Source organism: Coturnix japonica, chromosome 1 (assembly GCF_054131305.1).
Source record: "Coturnix japonica strain WE chromosome 1, WE-NBRP24, whole genome shotgun sequence".
Classification (NCBI taxonomy): domain Eukaryota; kingdom Metazoa; phylum Chordata; class Aves; order Galliformes; family Phasianidae; genus Coturnix; species Coturnix japonica.
In genome coordinates, this window is record NC_140663.1 from 178,956,023 (window position 1) to 178,980,524 (window position 24,502).

A 24,502-nucleotide genomic window follows, 5' to 3' on the forward strand; every position below is an offset into this window, starting at 1 on the left:
TCTTTAACTGTCTCCACCTGAATCACTGCGGGTGTATTCCGCATTCCATCCCAGACTTTCAGATCGAGGCATGAAGTGCCCTGAGGACAACTGTTCTGCCCATTAAAGGCAGATGTAAAGAAGGCGTTGAGGACCTCAGCCTTCCCCTTATCCTCAGTGGTCACATTCCCCACTGCCTCAAGTAAGGGGTGGACACTTCTTTGGTTCTTCTCTTATCACTGATATATTTGTAAAAAGATTTCTTATTCTCTTTTACTGTCGTGGCCAATCTAAATTCAAGTAGGGCTTTTGCCTTCCTAACTTCCTCCCTTCATACCTTAGCAACCTCCTTGTAGTCTTCCCAAGTAGCTTGTCCCTGCTTCCAGAGGACATAGACTCTCTTTTTCTTCCAGAGTCTCAACAATAGATCCACACCAGTCGTCCACACCGGTCTTCTTCCCCTGCATCTCACCTTGCAGCATTCAGGGACAGCCTGTTCTTGTGCCTTTAAAATTTCCACCTTAAGGAGCATCCAGGCTTCTTGGACCCCTTTACCCTTAAAGAGCAACTCTCCAGAAACCCCTGCAACAATTGTCCTGAACAGGTCAAAGTCCGCCCTCTGGAAGTTCAGGACAGCAGTTTTGTGCTCACCCTTCTGACATTTCCAAGAACAGAAACCTCTGCCATTTCATGGTCACTCTGCCCAAGACAGTCCCCTGCCTTCACATCACCCACCAGTCCTTCACTGTTAGTGAAGAGCAGGTCTAGCATGGCATCAACCCTGGTAGGCTCACGTACCAGCTGTGTAAGGAAGCATCTTCCACCTACACCAGAAACCTCCTCGACTTCTTCCTCTGTGCTGTGTTCCATTTCCAACATACATCAGGGAAGCTGAAGTCTCCCAAGACAACAAGTGCTGGCGATGGCACATCTTCAGCAAGCTGTTCGTAGAATGTGTCATCCATCCATCCATCCTGATGGGGCGGTCTAGAACAGTCCCCACCAAGGTGTCACCCCTGCGGGCTTTTCCCCTGATCCTTCTGAAGAGCTTGTACTCACCCATCACAGCACTCCAGTCATGGGAGCTGTCCCACCACGTTTCAGCGATAGCAACCAGGTCATAGTCCGCCTGACACACAGCTGCTCCCAGCTCCTCCGGCTTGTTGCCCATGCTGCGTGCGTTGGTGTACATGCACTTCAGCTGTGTTGCCTGCCTCACCCCCAGCTCAAGCTCTGTTCCCCTACACTCGTTTCTTGTAAGCCCTGTTTCATCCCCTCCCCCTGTCGTAGCTAGTATAAAGTTCTTTTGATAAGCCCCGACAGCTCCTGAGATAGAATTCATTGTCCCCTTTGAGATAGGTGGGTTCCATGGCCAAGACCTGGGTAAACTGACCTATGGTCAAAGAACCCAAAGTTTCTGGTATGACACCAGCATCTGAGCCATTTATTCAATACGTGTACTTTCCAGGCCTGTTCTACGTCCCTCACTCCCCTGAAGGTATGGACCAAATAATGACTTGAGCTCCTGCTCCTTCAAGTAAACGCCCTAAACCCCTAAAATATCTTTTCATATTTCTCAGGCTTCTCTGAACAATTTCATCACTACCCGCCTGAACTATTAGTAATGGAAAGTAATCAGTGGGCCTAATCCGCTTAGGGAGTTTCCTGGTCATGTCCCTGACCCGGTCCCAGGAAGGCAGCACATGTCCCGATGGCACAGCTCTGGTCTGCATATGGGGCCCTCTGTTCCTCTAAGAAGGGAATCACCCACCACAACCACCCTTCTTACTTTCCTGGCAGATGAACTCCTCAGGCATGGGGGTGGCCGCCTTGCCTTAGGTTCCCGTTTAGACAGTTCCTCCATCCTCTCTCCACTCATCTCCTCTTCCATTTCCAATGCCTGATACCTGTTGCTCAGGGGGAGCGATGGACACGAGGCAGGCAGGCAGGGGGAGCACCCACGATGGCGAGTCGGGATTCTCTGCCAGCCCCCCTCATCAGTCAGGACTGTCCTCCTGTGACAGGGCAGGGGGTCGCCGCTTTTCGGGGGTTTCTCTGTGGTCCTCCTCCTTCTGGGATGCCAGAGAGTGACTCCACCAGTCGAACGCCCCCTCGCATTCCCTGATGGTCCTCAGCCTCTGCACTTCCTCCCTGAGCTCCACCACCAGGCTTAGCAGCTCGTCCACCTGCTCACATCTCACACAGATGGAATCCCTGCCACCCTCCCCAGGCAGCAGCAAGCCCAGGCACTCCGAACAGCAGGAAACCTGAACTGACACATTTCTGGGCTGGCCCCTGTCCGGGCTGCCATAATTTTTGTGGAGTAGGACCCCTGTCTGGTAGAGACCATAATTATGCTGCAGTCTCAGAGACCACCAAGAGGAGAGATGGAAAGCCAAGCAAGGAAGGCCAATACCTACAGCCATCACCACTTGAGCCACCTCCTACAAGCACATCTGTATCACCCTACGGGCAATGCTCACTCACTGAACAACTCGGCTCACTATGAGCAAAACCAGTGGCCAACAACCTGGGACGAGCTGTGGGCAGAAGCTGGCTCCGAGCTCCTTAAGGCCTTTTAAAGCCTGTGGTCAGGTGCTGACCTTGATGGCAAGTAACAACACGTTCTCAGGCTGTTTAAACTGCCTCGACTGTGTCAGCTCCACCCCTGATGACCAGGAGCCTGCCCACAAGCTGACAGCTCCCCAGCACAGGCAAAGCACTGTTACTGCCTTCAGAAAAGCCTTAAAAACAGCTTTTCTTTTGGCTTTTTCTACTCCACATCCCTTGCCCAGCACAGTCTTACCCGCTCTGTAGCTAGTCTCCACAGTAAAATAACCCTCTTATCCTTTATATACCTGGGGACAGTGCCAAGGATAATTTGTTCCATCACCTTTCCAGGGATGGAGGAGAGGCTGACCGGTCTGTAGTTACCCGGGTCCTCCTTCCTGCCCTTTCTGAAGGCTGGAGTGACAATTGCTTTCCTCCAGTCCTCAGGCACCTCTCCCATTCCCCACAGCTTACCAAAGATGATGGACAGTGGCTTAGCAATGACTTCCCCCAGCACCCTCAGCACCCGTGGGTGCATCCCATCAGGACCACTGGATTTATGGATGTCCATATTGCTTGACTGGTCCTTAACGCAGAACTCATAAACCGAGGCAAACTCCTCCTTTATTCCCACTTCCTCTGGGGCTTCAGGGCTATGGGGCTGCTCAGGACAGCCTCCAGCACTATGGACAAAGAAGGCATTCAATAACTCTGCCTTCTCTGCACCTTCTGTCACCAGGGCACCCACCTCATTCGTCAGGGGGCCTACATTGCCTCTAGTGCTAGTTTTATTTACAATATCTTTGAAGAAGCCCTTTCTGTTCTCCTTGACTTCTCTCATAAGGTTGAATTCTAAGGAGGCCTTGACTTTTTGACTTCCCTCCCTACACCCTCTGACAACAGTCTTGTTTTCCTCCCAGGTGGCCAGCCCCTCCTTCCATGATCTGGACGCTCTCTTCTTCCACTTGAGCTTGCCCAGCGGTTCCCTGTTTAACCATGCAAGTCTCCTGGCTCCTTTTCTTGACTTCCTACCTGTTGGGATGCTCTGATCTTGAGCTTGGAAGAAGCAGTCCTTCAATGCTAACCAACTGTCTTGGGGCCCTCTACCTCCAAGTACTCTGTCCCACGGGATTTCCCTTAGCAATTGCTGGAAAGGATCAAAGTTGGCCCTACTGAAGTCCAGTCAGCTGAGCGAGCTGATTTCATCCTAGGGGGATGGGAGACCTCCTGGTCTTCATCAGTACCACAGCGCTGCCCCACCAGTGCAAGCCCAGTTACAGCCACATTCCCATTCAAATCCAGTTCAAAGCTCTCCAGAGGAGTCCCGTTAATTCCTGTCCCAGAACCCTTTTGCCCTGGGAGATAAACCTCTCCCATGTATTACTGTCAGGACTGGTGTCTTAGAGAACCAGCCGTTATCAAAGAATCCATAGCCTGTGTCGTAGCCAAGCATTTAAGGATGGGATCCTTCCATTCCAGCTCACGTCATCACCCAAAAATGGAAGGAGGGAAGAAGAAATGTCTTGCACCCCAGACATTTTCACCAACTATGCCAAGGCCTTTAAGTCTTCCTTCATTCCCTGCTGACCATGGGATGCCGCTGCCTCCCCACCTGCCTGGGAGACCAGCAACAGCTCCATCGAGTGTGGGTCTGTTTCCTCACAGACTGACACTGGGCCGGCTCAGAAGTGCTGACATCCACAATGCTGTGTTTGCCCTGTGTTAGCCCTGTGTGCTCTGTGCACAGAAGCCCCCTCTGAGACTGCTGATAACCTGAAGCTCAGTCAGGAACACGTTTTGGGTGGTTACTGACACTTCTATGATGTTTGCCTCTTCTTGTTGATCTCTTCCTTTACCTTGTGGATGGCCATGCAAAGAAGTTAGCCTTCCTCTTCCTCTTTCTCCTTGCTAACTGGAGGTTCTTCCCCAATTAAGCAAGCTTACATTTGCATGCGTTGTCTCATTTGGAGAGGACAGCGATGGACACTGGCATGTCTTGGGACTATGGTTCAGCTCCAAGGCCTATGACAGCACTTAGGTGAGAAGTGAGCACGGAGTGTGTACTGTGACAGCCCTGGGCTTCTTACGAGAACTAAATGAGATCCAGAGGCATTTTCCTGCTTTTCAGGGTTCTCCATAGCGTTGAATTGCATTCTGTAGAGTTCAGCAGCATTTACAAGGAGCAAAAATCAGGCACACAGGTCAGGAGGTCTCAGGGAGAATCCCGTGCAGGATTGTGAAGCCATAGACTGGGCTGGCTGAACTGTCTGTTGGTCCCAGCTGACTCCAGGAGGGGGAGAAAAGACCTCAATTCACAAGCAAAAGGCAGGAAAATAGGGAAGGGGCAGGATAAGGAGAGAGATGGAGGGGAGGGTGGGAGCATGGTTTGCACAATGATGGAGAGAGGACAAGGAGTTGCAGGAGCCCAAGCATGGCATCCACGGGGCATGACCCTGATGATCTGTACAAGTCCCATCCAACCCAAACCATTCCATGATTCCATACTGTGTGGACAGCACAAAAACAGCACAGGGAGGCACAATGAGCCCCAACACAGAGCAAGTAACTCAACACACTATGGAAGTGACTGCAAGAAAACAGCCATAAAACTGACCAAAGTTTTAGACCAAAACTGTACCACAGACAATGAGCTCATCAGCACTGGGGTGATTAAAAGTTGACTTTTGTTTCTTTTGCTCTCCCTAATTACATGATAATTGGCGGGGGAAATTCAGAACTCTCTGCTAAGATTTACCTGGCAGCTTATAAATATCTCCTGGTCCCCACAGTGCCCAGTCCCTGCCTGGAAACCTGCAGAAGGCGGGTGAGTATTGAGGGTTGGGGCAGAACTTGACTGGTCCTGAGGCTCTCACTCCCCCTGGTCATGCCTTGCCCTCCCTTCTTTCTGCTGCCTGCACTGTCCCATTGAAGTGCCCACGGCCCCAGGATGATTTCTGAAGGCTCTTGCCAGGTCACCAGCACTGCCCTGTCTGTGCTGCAGGGCTTCTCAAGCAACCCCTTTTCCCCACCTATGGGGAGAAAGCCAGGAGCTGAGCCGTGTTCAGGGGCTGAGTGAGCTGCAGTGTTTGCAGGAGAGGAATGGGCTCTGCTGGAGCACTGCCTTTGAGGGGGGTTCTCCAAATCCCATAGCACTGCCTCAGGGCTTTGCTCCCTAATTGAGTGTTACAGGAGCTGGCAGTGCTTCAGAACAAAGCTTCTGCAGAGCTGGATGGTTGCTGATAATGACTTTGCATCCCCTCTGTGCCCATTTCCAGGTGTACTTTGGACTGCTTTGCATGCTTCTCTGTTTATCATTTGGTAAATTGATCCCTCTATTGACTTGCTCAACAAAATTAGCTGACCTTTCCCATAGGGTTGAATTCAGTGTCCTGTAGATGATTTTCTTTTTAAATAAGAAAAGCAAATCCATATAGATGCTTACTTTGACTCTACAACCAAAACCACATGGTTCTGGATTTAATGCAGCATTTGATGTCTAGTCTGTGCAACTGGTTCTTCACCAACCCTTGGACTGGTTCTCCAGGGAGGCAGGTCTGTGTTTGCTCCCTGTTTGAGCAGTGCTGCCTGTGCTTATAGGACACACCATGCCCTTGGGCTAAAACTTCCAAAACGGGGTTTGCAGTCTCTTTGGTCTCCTAGAATTGAAGAGATCCCATCAGAATTCAGGTTCCTGTCTTGAAAATTTCCCCACCTGAACCCACGCTGACAAAGTCAGATGTCTCCATCAGGCCTTGCGGAAGGTCATCAAGACAGTCTTACGCATTTGCTGCTTTTCTTTTCAGACTGAGGAGCCCAATTAGCAGCTTTCTGGCTCATCACAGGAGCTGAACTACTGAGCAATGGGGTGATACAAGGTAGATCCATACAAATCCATATCATCTAGATGCTGCACTTACCAGGATGACATCAGACCCAGTGGGAAATATGATCTGGCTGTGCTTTAACATATTTTGGGTAGTCTGACAACGTAGGAGTTCATTTAGGGATCTAGGGGTGAAGAGTTCAGGTACTGCAGCTTTCAGAATAAGGCAGAGGGATGCTGGGGTGAGTGCACACTCTCTTCAATGCATGAGGCACCAGCTGTAATCAAGAGCAAAGGTATTTTTTTGTACTCCCCAAGACATAGCCATGCGCTGTTTATTGAATTTTGATTTGATGCAACACATAAAACACACGGTAAGAAAACAGAAGAAAGCAGATGAAGAAAAATTCAGCAGCATCTTCTGCCTTTGTCAGGTATTTCTATTGCACCAAAAGCCTATGGAGCTCAGATATGTTCCCCCGAATTAGAGATCTTTCCTTGCAAGCACCTCCCCTGAATGCAAAGATATACGGGCACTTCCCTCACTACCCAGCAAGCCTCCTGATACCTGCGGTATCTCCGGCACCAGCAGAGAAACATTCATCTCTGCTGGATTTGTATTTTTGGTGAAAAGAAAACATGGTTTACAATAGTCATTTGTGAGCATACAATAGGGCAGATAAAGAATTCTGGGTGCCAAGGGATGAATTCTTCCATTTTCTTACCTGCCTAGTCATGACCTGCCTTGGATACAAACAGGATGACCGTTCTCTTTGGACTCCTGAGGATGCTTGTGGATTCATCAGGCCTGTCAAGGTACATGTTTAATTAGTCCGTCTGTTATAAAGCATTTAAGAAATAAAAAGTTTGTGCTGTTATGCTAAGGGATGCTCCTAGGTAGAGATGAGTGGGAAGCAGTGTCGTGTTTTATGGACAAATTGGGCTGTTACGAAAACAGTGCAAAACTATTTGGATCCTCTTAGCATCCTCCAGCTGACACTACATGCATCCCTCAGAGAGCCGGAGTGCTCCAAAACCCAACCCCTGGCTGCTGCTGAGGAGGTAGTCCACCAAGTACTGTGCTCCAGGATGAGAGCTTGGTGAACTGGCACACCAGGGCCTCGGAGTGGCCAAATCCCACCTCAAAACTTGGATGCATTTGGGAACAGCTAGCTTTACCCAGGAAAGAACTGGTTTCTCTGTGCTTCCCTCCACTGTTTTTCTGATAAGGAACTCTGTGGAAAAGCAACTCAAACCAAAGCAAGGGAACAGCATGAAGTTGTGGTATGGGAGAGATAGGGTGGGTATCAGGAAAAGGTCCTTCACCAACAGGCACTGGAACAGGCAGGGCAGCGGGCACAGCAATGAGCTCGGTGCAATTCAAGAAGCATCAGAACAATTCTCTCCAATACACAGTCTGATTATTGAGAGTGAGGGATGAGACGTGATGACCTCATGGGTCCATCACATATTGGGATGATCAGTTCTGTGGTGCATCATGTATACTGGGCTGAACATGCTTTGGAGGTGGGAGCATATCAGGAGAACATTCTTCCAGCTCAGCTTGAACCAGTAACAGTTTGATTTGCTTGCTCCAATAGCACTCAATAAATAAAGTGGGAACTGACAGGAAGCTTGTGAGAAAAGTGTCCCAGCTGTCCCAGGGCTGGCTCTCCTTCATTTCTAAAACCAACGCATCTCCCCGCAGTCTGTGCTTGCTGCTGAACACATCTTCTCGAAGGTAACTGGTACTTTGTTACAGGCTGTAAGAGCCCTCGGGGTAGGCAAGAGACAAGAAGGGCTCCATGTCTTCTGTGAACTCCACCGGCTCCTCCCAACCCCCCACCTTCTTCCTGCTTGGCATTCCTGGGATGGAGAAGGAGCAGTTCTGGATTGCCTTCCCCTTCTGCATCATGTACGTCATAGCTGTGCTGGGGAACATCATCCTTCTCATCGTCATCAAGACAGAGTCAAGCCTGCATGAGCCCATGTACCTCTTCCTGGCCATGCTGGCCTTCACTGACCTGGTCCTCTCTACATCCATGTTGCCCAAAATGCTCGCCATCTTCTGGCGGGGCTCTGGGGAGATTGGCTTTATTTCCTGCCTTGTTCAGTTGTTCTTTGTCCACAGCTTCTCCACAGTGGAGTCAGGTGTGCTCATGGCCATGGCCTTGGATCGCTACTTTGCCATTTGCCATCCCCTGCGGCACTTCAGCATCCTCTCCATGCCAGTGGTGGCAGCTCTGGGGAGCCTGGTGCTGCTACGTGCAGTCCTCATGGTGAGTCCTCTCTGTTTCCTGCTTCGTAGGAAGGACTTCTGCCATCATCGTGTCATCTCCCATTCCTACTGTGAACACATGGCTGTGGTGAAGATGGTATGTGAGGACACCAGAGTCAATGCTGCTTATGGACTCTTTGCAGCTTTTGCAGTGACAGGATTTGACCTTATGGGGATCACTCTGTCCTACACTATGATCTTGAGGGTGGTACTGAAGCTGTCAGCCTCCAACACACAGCTGAAGGCCCTTAATACATGTGTATCCCACATCTGTATCCTCCTTACATTTTATGTCTCTGCCCTCTTCAGTTTCCTCGCCTACCGCATTGGACACAACATCCCTCAGCAGATCCATATATTGGTGGCCAACCTCTACCTTCTGTTGCCCTCCATGTTAAACCCCATCATTTATGGGCTGAGAACCAGGCAACTCAGGGACAAAATTGTTGTCTTCTTCCAGCAGAGGGGAATCGGGTTTGTGTCTGTGTCTCAAATGGTTCTCATTATCTACTGGTGACTTTCATATATTTGAACAGTTCGTGCTGTGTCTCTTTGTTCCAGGAAATACCCTTCCTCAGTTCATGGAGTACATGGAGAGCACTGTTGCTAGATTTTCTTTTCCTTTCACTGTGAAATTAAAGATGGTGGAAAGGCTTTCAATCTGGCTTTTACACTGTTGGGAATTTTTGCTCTGTCTGCATCACCAGGTACAGAGGACATCTCCAATGTGGCCTTGCACTGATTAGAGCTCTGTGTGTCCATGGCAGCCTTGACAACAGGGGCTGCCCATGGGGTGGCTCTGCTCCCTGCTCTCTCTCCCTCAGCTTTAAAACAATGGAGAGGCAGGAATATCATTGCAGATGATCATCAAGTTCACCCGCCATTTGTTCCTTTACATCTGGCAAGTCCATCCTGTAGCCTGCAGACTGCATTTGTCCTGTATGATGTAGTGGTTATGTTTATCCTCTGCCACCATCCATCATGACAACAGCTCTTTCCTGTCAAGTAGCTCTGGGGGCACATCCATCCCTCAGCAATAACCCAAACTTCAACCCAAGAACATTACTCTTCACTCAATACAGACCCAGCAAAAAAGTTGAACACCTCTGCTCTGCAACTTTCCACATCATGACTTGCACTGGGATGGCATATGCCAAGTGTCAAGAGTGCACTCTGCAAACTTGTACCACAATGAACACGTGCACACAGTGCTCTCTGTATTTTGAGGTAAGTGCTCCTTTTCCAGGTCATTATATACAACCACCAGCACAGCTCGTTCCACCAGGTACATTTCTCCATGGTGGTCCATGGTCCAAAGGTGTTTCTGGATCTTCTTCTTTCCAGCATGGATGGGCTTGCTAGTTATGTGAAGGTTGGGGGCACCTTGGGATTTAGTGATCACAAGACAGTCGAGTTCTGGATCTTGTGTGGAAGAAATAAGGCAAAAAGTAGAACTGCTATCCTGGACTTTTGGAGAGCCAACTTTGACAGTTTACAGGACTTAATTGGAGGTGTCATAGGCGAGAGTGCTATAATGTAAAGAGGCTCATGAGAGCTTGGCAACATTTAATTGGCACTTCTTCCAAGCTCAAGATTTGTGAACCCCTAAGAGAAGGAAATTGGGGAAGGGAGGCAGAAGACATGCGTGGATGAGCAAGGAGCTCATGGAGAAGATCAAAGGGAAGAAGAAGGTTTATGAAACGTATAAGAAGGGCCTGTCCTCTTGGGATGAGTACAGGAGTGTTGTCAGCGTTTGTAGGAAGTGAGAAGGAAGGCTAAAGTTCAACTGCAGCTGAAGCTGGTGAAGAAGATATAGGATAATAAGGGGTTTTCTGTTTTCTTTTATTTTCTTTTTTTTCTTTTTAATGAATGTTAACAGGAAAAGAAAGGCCAAGGACAATGAGGATCCCCTTCTTAACAAGGGAGGTGTCCTGGTAACAGGGGATGCTGTAACAGGTGGAGATGCTGAACAGGTTCTTTGCATTGGTCTTCACTTCAAAGACGGACCCTCAGGATTCCTGGACACTGGAGGGGAGAGAGAGAGTCTGGGAAACTGAGAGCTTCTCTCAGGTTGAGGAGGGGGTGGTCTCAGAGAGTCTGGGTGGGGTCATTGTGCACAAATCCATGGGACCCGATGGGGTGCATCCACGTGTGCTGAGGGAGCTGGCAGAGGTGACTGCTGAACTGCTCTCTATCATCTCTGACAAGTCATGGAGAATAGAAGAGCTGCCTGAAGATGGAGGATAGCCTGTGTCACTGTGGTCTCCAAAATGGGCAAGAAGGAAGATCCAGGAAACTACAGTCTAGTCAGTCCCACCTCTGCCCCTGGAAAAGTGATGGAACAGCCTGTTCTAGATGACATCTGCAAGCAACTGGAAGAGAACAAGGCCATCAGGAATAGTCAGTGTGGACTCACGAAGGGAAGATCCTGCTCGACCAACCTCATAGCCTTTTGTGTTGGCATCATTGCCTGGGTATATGGAGGGAGAATAGTGGACATCATCTACCTTGACTTCATCAAAGCTTTTGATACAGCCTCCTACAACGTCCTGGTACTGAAGCCGATAAAGTGTGGGATAGATGAGTGGGTGTCAAAGTGGGCTGAGAACAGGTTGACAGGATGAGCTCAGAGGGTGGTGACTGGCGGTGCAAAGTGTGGTTGGAGAGCTGTGAGCGGAGTTGCTCACTGGGGGTCGGTGATGGGTCCAGTGCAGCAGAAGGCCCCAAAGATGATGAAGGGCCTGGAGCATCTACCCTATGAGGAAATGCTGAGCGAACTGGGTCTTTTTCGCCTTCAGAAACTAAGATTCAGAGGTGTTCTTATTAATGTTTGTAAATATCTGAAGTGTGGGAGACAAAAGGACATGATGAACCTATTTTCAGTGGTCTGTGGGGACAGGACAAGGGGAAGTGGCTGTAAATTGGAGCACCAGATGTTCTGCACCAGAATGCAAAGGAACTTCTTCACAGTGGGGATGACGGATCACTGGACCAAGCTTCCCAGGGAGGCTGTGGGTTCTACTTCTCTGGAGATACTCTAGACCAGTCTGGACACCCACCTGTGCACCCCACAGCATGGAGCCTGCTTTGCAGCAGGTTTGGACTAAATGAGCTCCGGAGGTCCCATCCAACCCCTACAATTCTGTGATCCTGTGATTCAATTATTTCCTGGCTGGCACGGACTTTCCTGTGGGGATGCCTCTCCTTCCGCTCGGACAATAATTACATCCAGCGAGGGAAGGATGGCCCCTTTTTACAATGATGTCAACAATATTCCTATTCTTAATGAGGGATCCCTGCTCACTGGCCATTCTGCTCTCTCAATCCACTCTGTTGGCCACATATTCCCAACAGTGGAGCATCCAGGAGACAAAGGGCTCACCTGGATACCGCCTGAAAATCTTTCACAGAACTTGCAGCTCAGTCAGGGAAACGTTTTGGGTGGTTACTGACACTTCTGTGATGTTTGCCTCATCCATTGCCTCATTGGCTCCGTGTCTTCTGTTAACTCCACCGGCTCCTCCCAACCCCCCACCTTCTTCCTGCTTGGCATTCCTGGGATGGAGAAGGAGCAGTTCTGGATTGCCTTCCCCTTCTGCATCATGTACGTCATAGCTGTGCTGGGGAACATCATCCTTCTCATCGTCATCAAGACAGAGTCAAGCCTGCATGAGCCCATGTACCTCTTCCTGGCCATGCTGGCCTTCACTGACCTGGTCCTCTCTACATCCATGTTGCCCAAAATGCTCGCCATCTTCTGGCGGGGCTCTGGGGAGATTGGCTTTATTTCCTGCCTTGTTCAGTTGTTCTTTGTCCACAACTTCACCGCAGTGGAGTCAGGTGTGCTCATGGCCATGGCCTTGGATCGCTACTTTGCCATTTGCCATCCCCTGCGGCACTCCAGCATCCTCTCCATGCCGGTGGTGGCAGCTCTGGGGAGCCTGGTGCTGCTGCGTGGAGTCCTCATGGTGAGTCCTGCCTGTTTCCTGCTCCGTAGGAAGGACTTCTGCCATCATCGTGTCATCTCCCATTTTTACTGTGAACACATGGCCGTGGTGAAGCTGGTATGTGAGGACACCAGAGTCAATGCTGCTTATGGACTCTTTGCAGCTTTTGCAGTGATGGGATTTGACCTTGCAGTGATCGCTGTGTCCTACACTATGATTTTGAGGGTGGTACTGAAGCTGTCAGCCTCAGACACACAGCTGAAGGCCTTTAATACATGTGTATCCCACGTCTGTGTCATCCTTGCGTTTTATGTCTCTGCCCTCTTCACAGTCCTCACCCACCGTTTTGGACACAGCATCCCTCATCAGATCCATATATTAGTAGCCAATATCTACCTTCTGTTGCCCCCCACATTAAACCCCATCATTTACGGGGTCAGAACCAAGCAACTCAGGGACAAGATAGCTGTCCTCTTCCAGAGGAGGGGAATCTGACCTTTGTCTGTGTGCCATAAACTGAGCTCATGATTGATGGGGAACACTGTTCAGTTTCCTGAGTTAGCACTGTGGCTCTTTGTTCATGGAGAAACACCTCATTGGTGCATGGAGCGCACATTCTTGCAGACATGTCTGGATTTTCTTTTCCATTCCCTTTCCTGAATATCTCAGGAAGCACTTCAGCAGTAAGTCTCACGTGCAAAGTGTTCTTACGACTACATGAAATTAAATCCTTTGAAAAGTATGAGGATTTCTCTCTGATGACGTAAAACATGTTTTACAAAACCACTGCTCAGTATGTGAGAAAGGTAGGAGGCTGAATGAGGTGATGCTCAGATGGGGACCCAGTTTCAAGTGTTGAATCTGACTCTAACATGTTCTGAACCTCTGCTCTGTGTGCAATGTGAGCAGCGTTACCAAGTGCTGAGGGCATCTCTGACCTGGCCTGGCACTGCTCGGAGCTCTCTGTCTCCACAGCAGCTCTGACAGCAGGGGCTGCCCACGGGCAGGCTTTGCTCCAGGCTCTGTGTCTGAGCTGGACACCAGTGCAGAGGCAGGAGATGGGCCCCAGGAGCGAAGATACAGTTATGCTGTGGGAGGGAAATGGAAGGAAAAGCAGACGAGGAGAAAAAAAGGGTCAGACCAATTTTTGGAGAATACTCAAATTTCAGCTCCCTTCATTCTTCTCTTTAGGCAGAGCAGAAGCAGTGGTTCACTGACTGTTGGTGAATGTGCAGGCAAAAAGTCAGCACACTGGGACAAACAGCCACACATCTATATGGTTAAATATAGCTGTGCTTCCATTTATTGCCCAAAAAGCCATACTTTTATACCAGACAAATGAGCGCATTCGAAAATCGCACACACTAATTGTAGGAAAGCTACAGCAATAACAGCCCTAAAACCCCCCTTCAAAGCCACGAGCCATTCATTCTTATCCTCGAGGTGCCCTTGGTTCTCATGCTGTTTATCCTACTCTGCAGCCACTGCTCTGTGAAGTCCTTATCTTGATCCATAGCTGCTGCTCTGTAAAATTCTTCTTGTATCACCACAACTGACCACAGGCATGAGGCTGGGAAGGACAGGAGCAGAGACACAACTGCAGTTCATCTAAGAGCCATTCTGAGAGCAGTGTTGCCCTAAGGCAGAGCTGCACTGATCTTCATGGTCTGATGTTCACCCACAGCCTTTCTGGTGTGGCAGGATCCCCATTTTTCTGCAGAATACTCAAAATCCCTGGTTATTCTCATTATCACTGAGCACATGGGAGCTGGCCTCCTCTCATATCAGTGTCCACCACCCTGTATCCTGCAATGGAAATGGGAGAGGTCTTGAAAGCACCCCTGGGGATCTTTGTTGACCAGATACATGTCAAGGGGCTGCATCACTTATGTGCTCATGTGCCATCACCATCCAATAATATCAGACAGTGCCAAGTGCTTAGCGTCCTACTCTTGAATTCCCTTCTGTGTTAAAAACAGATCTGACTGTCAAAGCAGGATCTTTGTGCAGCAGGGGTGGGCTGGTCACTGGGGAGAGAAGGGAGCGTGAGTCTGTCCAGTCAATGCTGCTCCTTCTTGTGAGTCAGCTGGACAAAGTGGTGGGAATGCCATGGAGGTCTGTACCAAAATCAAGGACTAAGCACAATTTCATGGGGTGATTTGGCTTTGGGTGATGTTTTGTAACCCAGACTGAAAGATGGTCTCATGGCTGAAAAAGTACAAACCTGAATAGATGGGTGGGCAGCCCAGTGCTTTCAGGAGGCCAGTCTTTTGAGGACAGTGCCTGAGGTCACCACTGCCCTGGCAGGGAGTTCTTCCCAGCATCAGTCTCTCATTAGGATCACATCTCACTGCTCCCACAGAGAGCATCCCTGCAATGTTCCTTCTGTCTCCTGAATGACACATTCATGTCATTGCACACCGTGTTTCTAGTCCTTCTTAGCTACTGGTGGCAACCCAAGGCAATTCCATGGTAGCCTCTGACTTGCCATTGGGTTTTATTTCCACCAGTATTAATCATACATAGAATCATAGAATCATTAAGGTTGGAAAAGGTCTCCAGGACTGTCTAGCCCAACCATCCACCTACCACCAGAATTTCCCACTGAACTAAATCCTAATTACTACTTTCACCCTTTCCTCGAACACCTCCAGGGAAGGAGACTCAGCCACCTCCTTGGCAGCCTGTCCCAGTGACTGACCACTCTTTTCAAGAAGAAATTTCTCCTAATATCTAACCTGACCCTCATCTGTTGCTTCTTGAGGCCATTCCACCCTCTTCTTTCTCTGTTATCTGAGAGAAGAGGCTGAACCTCACCTCTCCACAACCTCCTTTCAGGGAGTTGGAGAGAGCCGTAATGAGCCTCCTCATCCCAGTTCTCTCAGCTGCTCCCTGTAAGACTTGGTACCACACAAGACCCTTCTCTCCAAATTGGAAAGACAGGGTTTTGATGGGTGGACTCTTTGGTGGATGAAGAACTGGCTGCAGGATCAAGTGGTGGTCAATGGTTCCAGGTCCAGATGGAGATCAGTGAGAAGTGGTGTCTCCCAGGAGTCAGTGCTGGGGCCAATACTCTTCAATATCCTCATCAGTGATGTCAGCATCCAGAGGGACCCAGACAGGCTGAGCAGTGGGGTCAGGCAGAGCTCATGAGGTTTGGCAACTCCAAGTGCAAGGTCTGCACCTGGCTCAAGGCAACCCCCCATTAACGATATAAGCTGGGGTGTGAAAGGCTTGAGTGCAGCCTTGCTGAAAAAGGCCCATGGGTACCCATTAGTGGGAAGCTGGACATGAGCAATGTACCCTCACACCCCAAAAAACCAACTGTATCCTCGGCTGCATCAAAAGAAAGTGTGGCCAGCAGGTCAGGGAGGTGTTACACCAATGGGATCCTCCAGCTGGAGCCACCCTCATAGAAGCCCCACTGCCATAGGAGGATTTCCCCTTGCAGCAGCGCAGCTGACCCTGAAAGTTTTACCTGTATGTGTTTATACTCATGTGCTTATTCACAATATTCTTTCTCAAAACCACTGTCATCCCATCAGGAGAGGAAATCCTGCACACTGATCAGGGAGAACCCCATGGAGACCCTGTTGCAGGTAGAGGAAAGCTGATATTCACCTCCTCCAGCACTGTGACCATTTGAGACAGAGCAATGCCCCTGTCCAGCAGCTCTGCAGCTTCACATCCAACTTTGTTCCAAGATGAGCAACACCTGGTACTGGGACTTCATGATATCTAAGTGACATTTTGGATGGATCTGTCTTCAGCTTCAAACTGATCAAGATCTCCTGAGCTATTTGCTGCTAAGTACAGCTCTCAGCCTTTGTCACCAAGCACTCCACCCATTTCCCAGCTGGACTGCTGATGCATTTAAAGAGCATTCAGCTTTCTGAGCACTCTGAACGTGCTCTTCCCATTAAATTACAGATCTCATAACCTCCTTCTTCTATTTGGGCTGGCACTTTTTATGGGCATTTCATGTGGGTGAAAGTCCCACCTTATCAGGAGAGCTGAGAGTGACCCGCAGTGTCTATGGGGGCTGTAAGAAAGAAGGGCTGTGTGATGGAACAGAGGGAACAGATTCAAACTAGAGCAGAGGAGATTTCATTTATTTATAAGGAAAAAGTTGTTTACAATCAGGATGGTGAGGCCCTGGCAGTGGCTGCCCAGAGAGGTGGTGGTGCCCCATTCCTGGAGACACTCGAGGTCAGGGGATGGGGCTCTGAGCATTGGTGGGGATGTGGGTGTCACTGTTCATTGCCGGGAGTGGGACCAGGTGACCTTTAAGGGTTCCTTCCAACTCAACCCATTCTATGATTTTAAAAGTTCTGGGCATGGCCAGGCCAGGCTGCTCTCTGACACAGGAGCCCCAGGATGCCTTTGCAAATGGCCTTGCTTTTCATGCTGTAGAGGACTGGGTTCAGTATAGGTGGGACAAAGAAGTAGACATTGGCCAGGACAGCATGGCTAATAGATGGAGCATTCCTTCTGTACCGGTGTATAATGGACAGCCCAGCCAAAGGGATATAGAAGATGAGGACAGCACATAAGTGAGAGACACAAGTGTTGAGGGCTTTGGCCTGCTCCTCCCTGGAGGTGATGCCTAGCACAGTCCTAAATATCACCACGTAGGACAATACAATGAGAGCAAAGTCCAGGATTGCAACCAGCACCAAGGTTAAGCCATAATGGCTGTTCAGGGTAGCATCTCTGCACGCCAGCCGTATAACATCCTGGTGCAGACAGTAGGGGTGAGAAAGCACATGCGACCCACAGAAAGGCAGCCGCGTCAGGAGGCAGATTAATGGGAGAAGAGACAGAGTGCATCGGCAGATGATCCCCAGTCCAATCTGAGCTACCCTGGCACCAGTGAGGATGGAGGAGTACCTGAGTGGGCAGCAGATGGCCACGTAGCGATCAAAGGCCATGGCCAGGAGCACCGAGGACTCCATGAAGGAGAAGACGTGGATGCAGAACATCTGGATGAGGCAGGAGGGAAAGCTGATTTCCATGGCACCCAACCAGAAGACGCGCAGCACGGTGGGCAGGGTGGACAGAGTCAGGCCCAGGTCGGTGGTGGCCAGCATCAAAAGGAAGTAGTACATGGGCTGGTGGAGCTGGCGATGCACACTGACAACCAGCAGGATGGTGCCATTTCCCAGCACTGCAACCAGATACATGAGACCAAAAGGGAGGAACACCCAGTGGTGGAACTGAGCCATCCCGGGAAGGCCTGACAGCAGGAAAGGCTGAGCGTGGCTGCTGTTCCTGGGGTACATGCTCAGCTTGGGCTGAGGCCAGCCTGGGCTAAAGACTTCACGCTCATGAACAGTCCAAGGGTGATGCAGGATGAGATTCTGAGGGCAATGAAAACCAACCAGTGTCTGGACACAGTCATTGTGGAGGTCTTGCTTCTGCTCCCCTCAATGCTCCTACCAGACCAGGAACTAGCACGGCACAGTGCCAGCCCAGCACTTGGTCCTGCTTCATTTCCACAGGATCCTCACCTGTACAACAGGAAATAATGTTATCTATTGCAGCAAGCCTACATTCCTCCCAGGGCACTGCTGCAGCCTGCTCCCATGGTCCCCATGGATGACACTGCTCTCCTGCTCTGATAAGCCATCCACGATCCTCATCTCCATTAGGGTCCCTTCAGGCTTTCCACATAGGGTTCTCCCTCCTAGTCCATGTCCCATGAATGGGGCTGTGGGCACTATGGGAGGTGTCCCTGCCCATGGAGGGGTTGGGCTGGGTGGGCTTTGAGGACCCAAACCAGCCCAGAATTCCATAATTCCTTCATGAGGGTTCTTGGAAGCTACAGAAACAGAAGGAATTACTGGAAGTTTTCTGTCTTGGCCCCCAGGGGACACAGTCACTCCCATGAGTCTAACTTGATTAATGCAATGGGAAATTTAGAATGTTATTGTTTCCCTTCTCTTCAAAGACGATTTACTGTTCCGGTTTGGGCTGTCATTCTTGGTGACAGCTCACCAAGCTATTCAAAGCAGTGGGTATTTTGATTGGGGCGTGCAGCAATGATACAGACAGCAGCTCTCATCCTCAGCAGCGATGTTCTCACAGCACAGGCTCACAGGTGAGATCGAGCAATGTGTTCTTAAACCCAGCACTCATTTCTTCTGCAGAACTCTCAGCCCAGAGCTTCCAAACCACAGCCCACAGCTACCTCAGGGAAGTGCAGTGCTTTGTGAAGGACAGCCATCAAAGCTTAAAGAAGTTAAGCTCTGGATGCAGCAGATGCACGCTTTGGGGTTGCAGGTAGAACAAAATGCAGATAGCTTCACATGGTTTGTCTGCTGCTCTCACCAGGGGCTGCAGTGGCTGATGGGGAAGGAGCCAAAGTTTCGCAGCCCTCAGCACCCAAGGAACTCACACTCCATCTGCCCATGCAAACAAGGAACACGATATTGTTTAATGGGAGGGCGTGTGGCAAAATTCATTAACGCTCCATGACAAATAGCAGTAGTCTATTTCCAACTGCCCCACGTCTCAGACAAGGCTCCAGGCATCTGTGCCTCCACACTTCACTTTGCCAGCTAAATAATTAGCTAAATTAGCACTCGGCTTTCCAGGATGCTATAATTATCTGTGACATGAAAACAGAGATTCGGGTACTTGAATCTGCGTGATCAGACCTGAACACGTTCCTAACTCTCATCTATCTGGAAATGTGCTTTGGGCTACCAGCAAAAATGAGAAGGTTGTGCTGTTCTTTCTGTGTGTCATCAGCTGCCGCGTCCTGAGTGAATATTCATAAAACAGGAAAAAAATGGCTTTCCTTTGCTGATAGCACCGCAGCACAGATGGAGCCCTGCACCCAGAGCCTGCATGTCCCATCCTGTGCTCTGTGCTCCCCTGAGCTGTTCAGCTCAATTGCTGCTTGGTGACCCTGAGGCAGGAATGTCCCCCATCTGCTCCTCCCACCCTCCTTCAGTTTTGGTCCCTGGTAAAGAGGTGAGCCGCTATTCTGCATTCTGAGGGATGGGTTTGCACTGCGCAGCTCAGTGCTGTGCCAGGGGGAGGTGTGGGTGCTGTGGCTCTGGGGGATGCTTAGCCCTGCACGCAGAAGGATGAGGATGGAGGCTGTTGATAGAGCACAACACTCAGCCATGTCTCACAGCACCATCTGCCAGGCTCGTGGTACACAAGGACTAGAAGGGATGGAAGTGATGCTTCACCTACTGCATGGTCCCATCTCCAAGTGTGCTCTGCACCCGCTGCTTCACAGACATAGCAGGCACCATCCCACCAGCAGATGGAGCATAACTGGTGTTTTGTGAAAGATCTCATGATGAAAACACAGTTCTCACAGTCTGACTTTAGAGTCTTAAATCCTGCCTGGAATGTGCAGTTGTAGCACTGGGGATTGATCTCTGTAGAAGTCTCCTCACCTACGTCCAGTGGATATCAGCATTGAATCCCTGCAGTGCCCCTGTAGCACAGCAAGAGCAGAGGGGCAGAGGAGAGCAGACAGGAGACAGGGGAAGAGGTGATGAAAATCTGTGTGGATGGATGGATGGGTGGATGGATGGATGGATGGATGGATGGATGGATGGATGGATGGATGGATGGGTGGTGGGTGGGTGGATGGATGGATGGATGGATGGATGGATGGATGGATGGATGGGTGGGTGGGTGGGTGGATGGATGGATGGATGGATGGATGGATGGATGGATGGATGGATGGATGGATGCATGGATGCATGGGTGGAGGGGCAGATGGAGAGACGGATGGAAACAGGCAGTTACAGGGTGTGATGGCAGTAGCTGCCTGATGGCTAGGTGATGTTTTTGCAGCAGGATTGATAAATAGAGAAGCGTGTAAGAGCTGCAGGAGAGTGCAGTGATAGATATGCAGACTGACTGTGAAACAAAACAACCTCTCATTACAAAATCTGAAGGGAAAATAGCATTTGCAAAATTAAATCATCAGTGATAAAGTGAGACAGACATGGAAACCCACGGCTGCCCCCAACCCCCTTACCTCTGCTTGGCTGTTGTCCTTCGGCACACAAGGCAGAGGGGGAGGGAATCACACTGCTGCCCAAACGTTTCACATGCAAGAGAGGCTGTCTGTTTTTATAACACCCACGTGAAATCCCAGCAGCAGCGAGTCACCTGGGAACCTGGAAACATTGCTTAGCTTTGTCGCTGAATTTGGGGTAAAATACGGTGAGTCTTTAGGTTTTTATGCCCCTAGAAAAACAGGGCATCCCTGCCAGGCCGTGTAGGGCAGAGGTGGTGTCTCATTCTTTTTTCTCCCTATGTTTGAGAAGGTTTCAACTGTTTTATGGCTGCGCCTACATTTTGGCTGTGCAAAAGCACTTCCACGTGGTGATGTGCACATTGTTTTTTGAAGATCAGCAGGGGAATCCCAATACATCCTTTTAAAGATACATACATTTTATTTCCTCCATGTTATGGGCAGGGTAACCAAAGCAAAGAGGCAAAACAGAAAAAAAAGTTAAGGTCAGGGCTAGTATTTATGGAGCACTTTGCTGGAACATTGTTCTAAGATGCCAATGGAAAATGATCCAGCAGTGCAGTCCAGAGCACGCCTGGCAATGCTTGTGTTTCACAGTCATGCATTTCAACTAAGTTAATTACCAGGACACAGGCTGAAACATGAAGAAAGAGCCAAGACCAGTAATACTGCCCTTCTTTCCCACTGGAAAGGTTTCTTTCTCTCTAATGCTGCCGAACACTGAAAACTTGATATGTATAAAATAAAATAAAATAAACAGAAACATCCCGAAAGAAACAATTCCACAGTGAATTGCTCCAGACCATGCCAACCACTCCTGTTTGATGGTGTGGATACATCAAAATCACATTAATGTCCTCAGCTGTTGTTTTCCCTGTAGTGAATACAAGGGTCCCTGTGCAGGAGTTGTTCATTTCAGTGGGGTGTCTGCACAGCAGCCGTGATGTGCACTGGACAAATAAAGGTCTATCAGTCTATCAGTGCACTGCTCCACCTGCTCCTCAGATCAGCATTAAACCTCCAATAAGGATTTCTCAAAAGGCTCTTGGGTTTGATGGATTCAGTGTGTTTTTAAGCACAAATTGTGAGTGCTTTACTTCCAAACAACAGGTTCCCTATGGAGCAAACACAGCAGTTTCTCCCATAAGCACCAAAATAACACCACACCATTTTTCATGGCACAGACTGCATCAGTCATCCTAGCACTGATATCTGACTTCTTTTCCTTAACACCTACTAAAGCTGTGCATGTCTTCTATTATGAGACAAGCTTCCACTACAATGTCTTTTCCAACTAATTCTGACAGTCCTCTCACACAGTCCATTCAGTTTTTACTCTGCTGTCACAGTGGAGATTCCCTTATTGCTCTCCGAGGCAGCACAGTGTGTTCATTCATCAGTTTGGCAGCTCTGCCTCAGCTCTGAGAGGAGCTGCTGTGAGTGAGGAGAGCAATCCATCAACCCGCTAGAAAAGATGAGAAGAGCTTCCCATCCGTTCTGTGCAGCAGCTCATACGGGTTCAGGGTTTTCCCATCATTTTAAAGCAAGACCTGAACCAGGCCTGGGCTGCAGTTCCTCATCAGTGAAGGAACACCAAAGCACATCTTGGGGTGTGTGCACAGCCAACCCCATGGTCACAGCCCTCCTGATGGAAGCCACAAAGCATGTCAGCTCTCCATGGAACACTCCATCCCCCACATCCTCACTGCCCTCCAGAGAGTCCTGGGTGCTCTTATACTTTTTCCTTACGGGGGGTAATAAAATAGGAGATAAAAGCCAACCTTGTAACCCTCATCCCAATGAACAAACAACTGAGCATGATGCATCACCCAGCTCTGAGCACCACGGGGACCATTGGGTGGGGGATGGAGCAACAGGTGGGGAGCTGTGTGCCCAGGCACTGCTGGCTTCATAAAATCATGGAATCATAGAATGGCCTGGGTTGCAAAGGCCCACAGTGCTCATCCAGCTCCAACCCCCTGCTGTGTGCAGGGTTGCCAGCCACCAGCCCAGGCTGCCCAGAGCCACATCCAGCCTGGCCTTGAATAGCTGCAGGGATGGGGCATCCACAGCTTCCTTGGGCAAATCACAGAGTCACAGAATCACCTCATTTTTGATTTCCTAGAACATCTCCTGGTCAGGAGAACCAGGCTTGCTTTCTTCCTAGTCCCCAGTTACTATTGCAGCCCCCTCTGAAGCCCTCCCAGGGCCAGGTCCTTCGCAGGTGTGTTTCAGGACTTGGTATGGATTTTCTCCCCCCAGCCCCACGTTCACACCAAGGCAGAGCACACACATGGCTGCACCCCAGAGTGATGAGAATGCCACCTCAGCAGCCCCATGTTGTTCACCCCATATGCCCCCAACACAGACAGGCAGACCACATTCATTCCAGGTGTTTATTGGGGGCTATGGCCACAGCTGTGCTGCAGCTCAGTGGTACTTGCGGCCCAGAGCATGAGCCACAACATTGACCAGCTTCTGCCAGGCAAATTGGCAGGCAGGAGTGAAATCCCTGGCAAAGTGGGAGGCCAGGACGATGATCAGGATGTCCCCGAGGAGCTGCAGGAGAAGTGGAGAACAGGCAGGGTTAGTGCTGCGTGGATGGCCAGGGAGCATCCCCTCTTCCCACCCAGCACAGCCTCATTGCCCACTCATTGCCTAGAAAGATCTGAGTCTGGGGGGAAAAAAAGCTGTCTGCTCCATCCTTACCAAAATAAAGGGGAAGCGGGTGGAGAAAAAGCCTTGAGACTATTTTCCTCTATTCTTGGGATGCTGCTTTGGCCTGACACACACCTTGCAAAACACCACTTGTAATTTACTTTAATTTTTTTTGTTTGTTTGTTTGTTTTGGTAAATGGGAAATTACACATTTTTATTTACAGGTGTCAGGGGGAGAGGAGCTGCCCATTCTATCCCAGGTTGCCCAAAGAATCTGTGGGAGCCCCATCCCCAGAGGTGCCCAAGGTGGTAGATGGGGCCCTGGGCAGCCTGATCTGATAGGGGACACCCAGCCCACAGCAGGGAGTGAGACTGGGAGGCTTAAAAGTCCCTTCCAACCCAACCATTCTATGGCTCTATGAGCTTTGAGGTCCCTTCCAAAATGAGCCATTCTATGGTTCTATGATTCTACGATCCAGACAGGCAGCCCATGCTGGACAATCCAGAAACCTGCTCTGTCATTTCAGAACTGCTATTCCTCCCATAGAATTCAATAGGGTGTATGACTTCCTTCAGTACTCTGCTGAGCATCCCTCCACCTCTGCTTCCCCCAGCCCAGGCTGCACCTTTCCCTGATTTGCTTTCATTCCCCTCAACCCAAGTGCCTCCTTTAGCTTACAGTCTCACAATACTTTCTCCTTCCCATTGCTACAATGACACAAAAAAATTGAACCCCCTGATCCAAAGCAAAGAACTGTGCACAGAAAGGGCTCAGGCTGCCAACATCTCACCCTGAAGTTCTCGGGGTCCACGTGCAACTTGTCGCAGTGCAGCTCCGACAGCTTGGCGTAGGTGTTCTTGATGTTGTCCAGGTTCTTCACGGCTTCTCCAAAGGAGCTCAGCACTTTCTTACCATGAGCACGGACCCGGGGGTTGCCCATGATGGCAGTGGGGCTGGAGAGGTTCCCAAAGGAGGCAAAGAACCTCTGGGTCCAGGGGTAGACAATCAGCAGCCTGCGGAGAGACAGGGAACACAAGCACACACCATTAACACTCCCTCCTAGAACTGCAGTGGTTTCAGTATCCAGGGTGCAGCTGAGCTGACCCCAGGAGCAGACCTACCTGGCCAGGGCTTCGGCACCACATTCCTCCACGTTGACTTTGCTCCAGATGCTGGTGATGAGCTGCTTCTCCTCGGCGGACCAGTGCACCATGGTGGCGGTGGGGTTGGCGTGTGGCTGTGGGAGCACTCAGAGCTT

At 49.9% G+C, this 24,502-nt stretch overlaps 4 protein-coding genes across 4 annotated transcripts; 2 read left to right on the forward strand and 2 right to left on the reverse strand.

The window, feature by feature from the left end:
* The first annotated feature begins 8,102 nt into the window (after nucleotides 1-8,102).
* Nucleotides 8,103-9,147, forward strand: LOC107308566 (olfactory receptor 52R1-like). Its single transcript, XM_085542041.1, has one exon. It carries the CDS (start codon nucleotides 8,158-8,160, stop codon nucleotides 9,145-9,147), a length of 990 nt encoding a protein of 329 aa, XP_085398167.1. The 5' UTR covers nucleotides 8,103-8,157.
* Nucleotides 9,148-12,082: 2,935 nt separating this feature from the next.
* Nucleotides 12,083-13,151, forward strand: LOC107308561 (olfactory receptor 52R1-like; the record flags this gene model as incomplete). Its single annotated transcript, XM_015852528.3, has 1 exon — nucleotides 12,083-13,151. A coding segment is annotated over one exon (990 nt), but the record flags the coding sequence as incomplete, so codon positions are not given.
* A 507-nt stretch (nucleotides 13,152-13,658) lies between these two features.
* LOC107308556 (olfactory receptor 51G2-like) lies at nucleotides 13,659-20,871 on the reverse strand. The gene is made up of 2 exons (XM_085536696.1): nucleotides 20,586-20,871; nucleotides 13,659-18,087 (listed from the first exon to the last, which is right to left on the reverse strand). The coding sequence occupies exon 2, from the start codon at nucleotides 17,857-17,859 to the stop codon at nucleotides 16,900-16,902; it is 960 nt and encodes a 319-aa protein (XP_085392822.1). The 5' UTR covers nucleotides 17,860-18,087; nucleotides 20,586-20,871; the 3' UTR covers nucleotides 13,659-16,899.
* Nucleotides 20,872-22,967: 2,096 nt separating this feature from the next.
* Nucleotides 22,968-24,502, reverse strand: LOC107306765 (hemoglobin subunit epsilon). The gene is made up of 3 exons (XM_015850113.3): nucleotides 24,366-24,502; nucleotides 24,035-24,257; nucleotides 22,968-23,144 (listed from the first exon to the last, which is right to left on the reverse strand). Exons 1-3 carry the CDS (start codon nucleotides 24,455-24,457, stop codon nucleotides 23,016-23,018), a joined length of 444 nt encoding a protein of 147 aa, XP_015705599.1. The 5' UTR covers nucleotides 24,458-24,502; the 3' UTR covers nucleotides 22,968-23,015.

Coding starts and splice junctions, on each gene's coding strand:
- LOC107308566 (XM_085542041.1), top strand. CDS start 8,158: ATGTCTTCTGTGAACTCCACCGGCTCCTCCCAACCCCCCACCTTCTTC.
- LOC107308556 (XM_085536696.1), bottom strand. CDS start 17,859: ATGTACCCCAGGAACAGCAGCCACGCTCAGCCTTTCCTGCTGTCAGGC.
- LOC107306765 (XM_015850113.3), bottom strand. CDS start 24,457: ATGGTGCACTGGTCCGCCGAGGAGAAGCAGCTCATCACCAGCATCTGG. Junction 24,258..24,365: donor GGTGCCGAAGCCCTGGCCAG/GTAGGTCTGCTC, acceptor GTCTCTCCGCAG/GCTGCTGATTGTCTACCCCT. Junction 23,145..24,034: donor TGGACCCCGAGAACTTCAGG/GTGAGATGTTGG, acceptor CTTCTCCTGCAG/CTCCTCGGGGACATCCTGAT.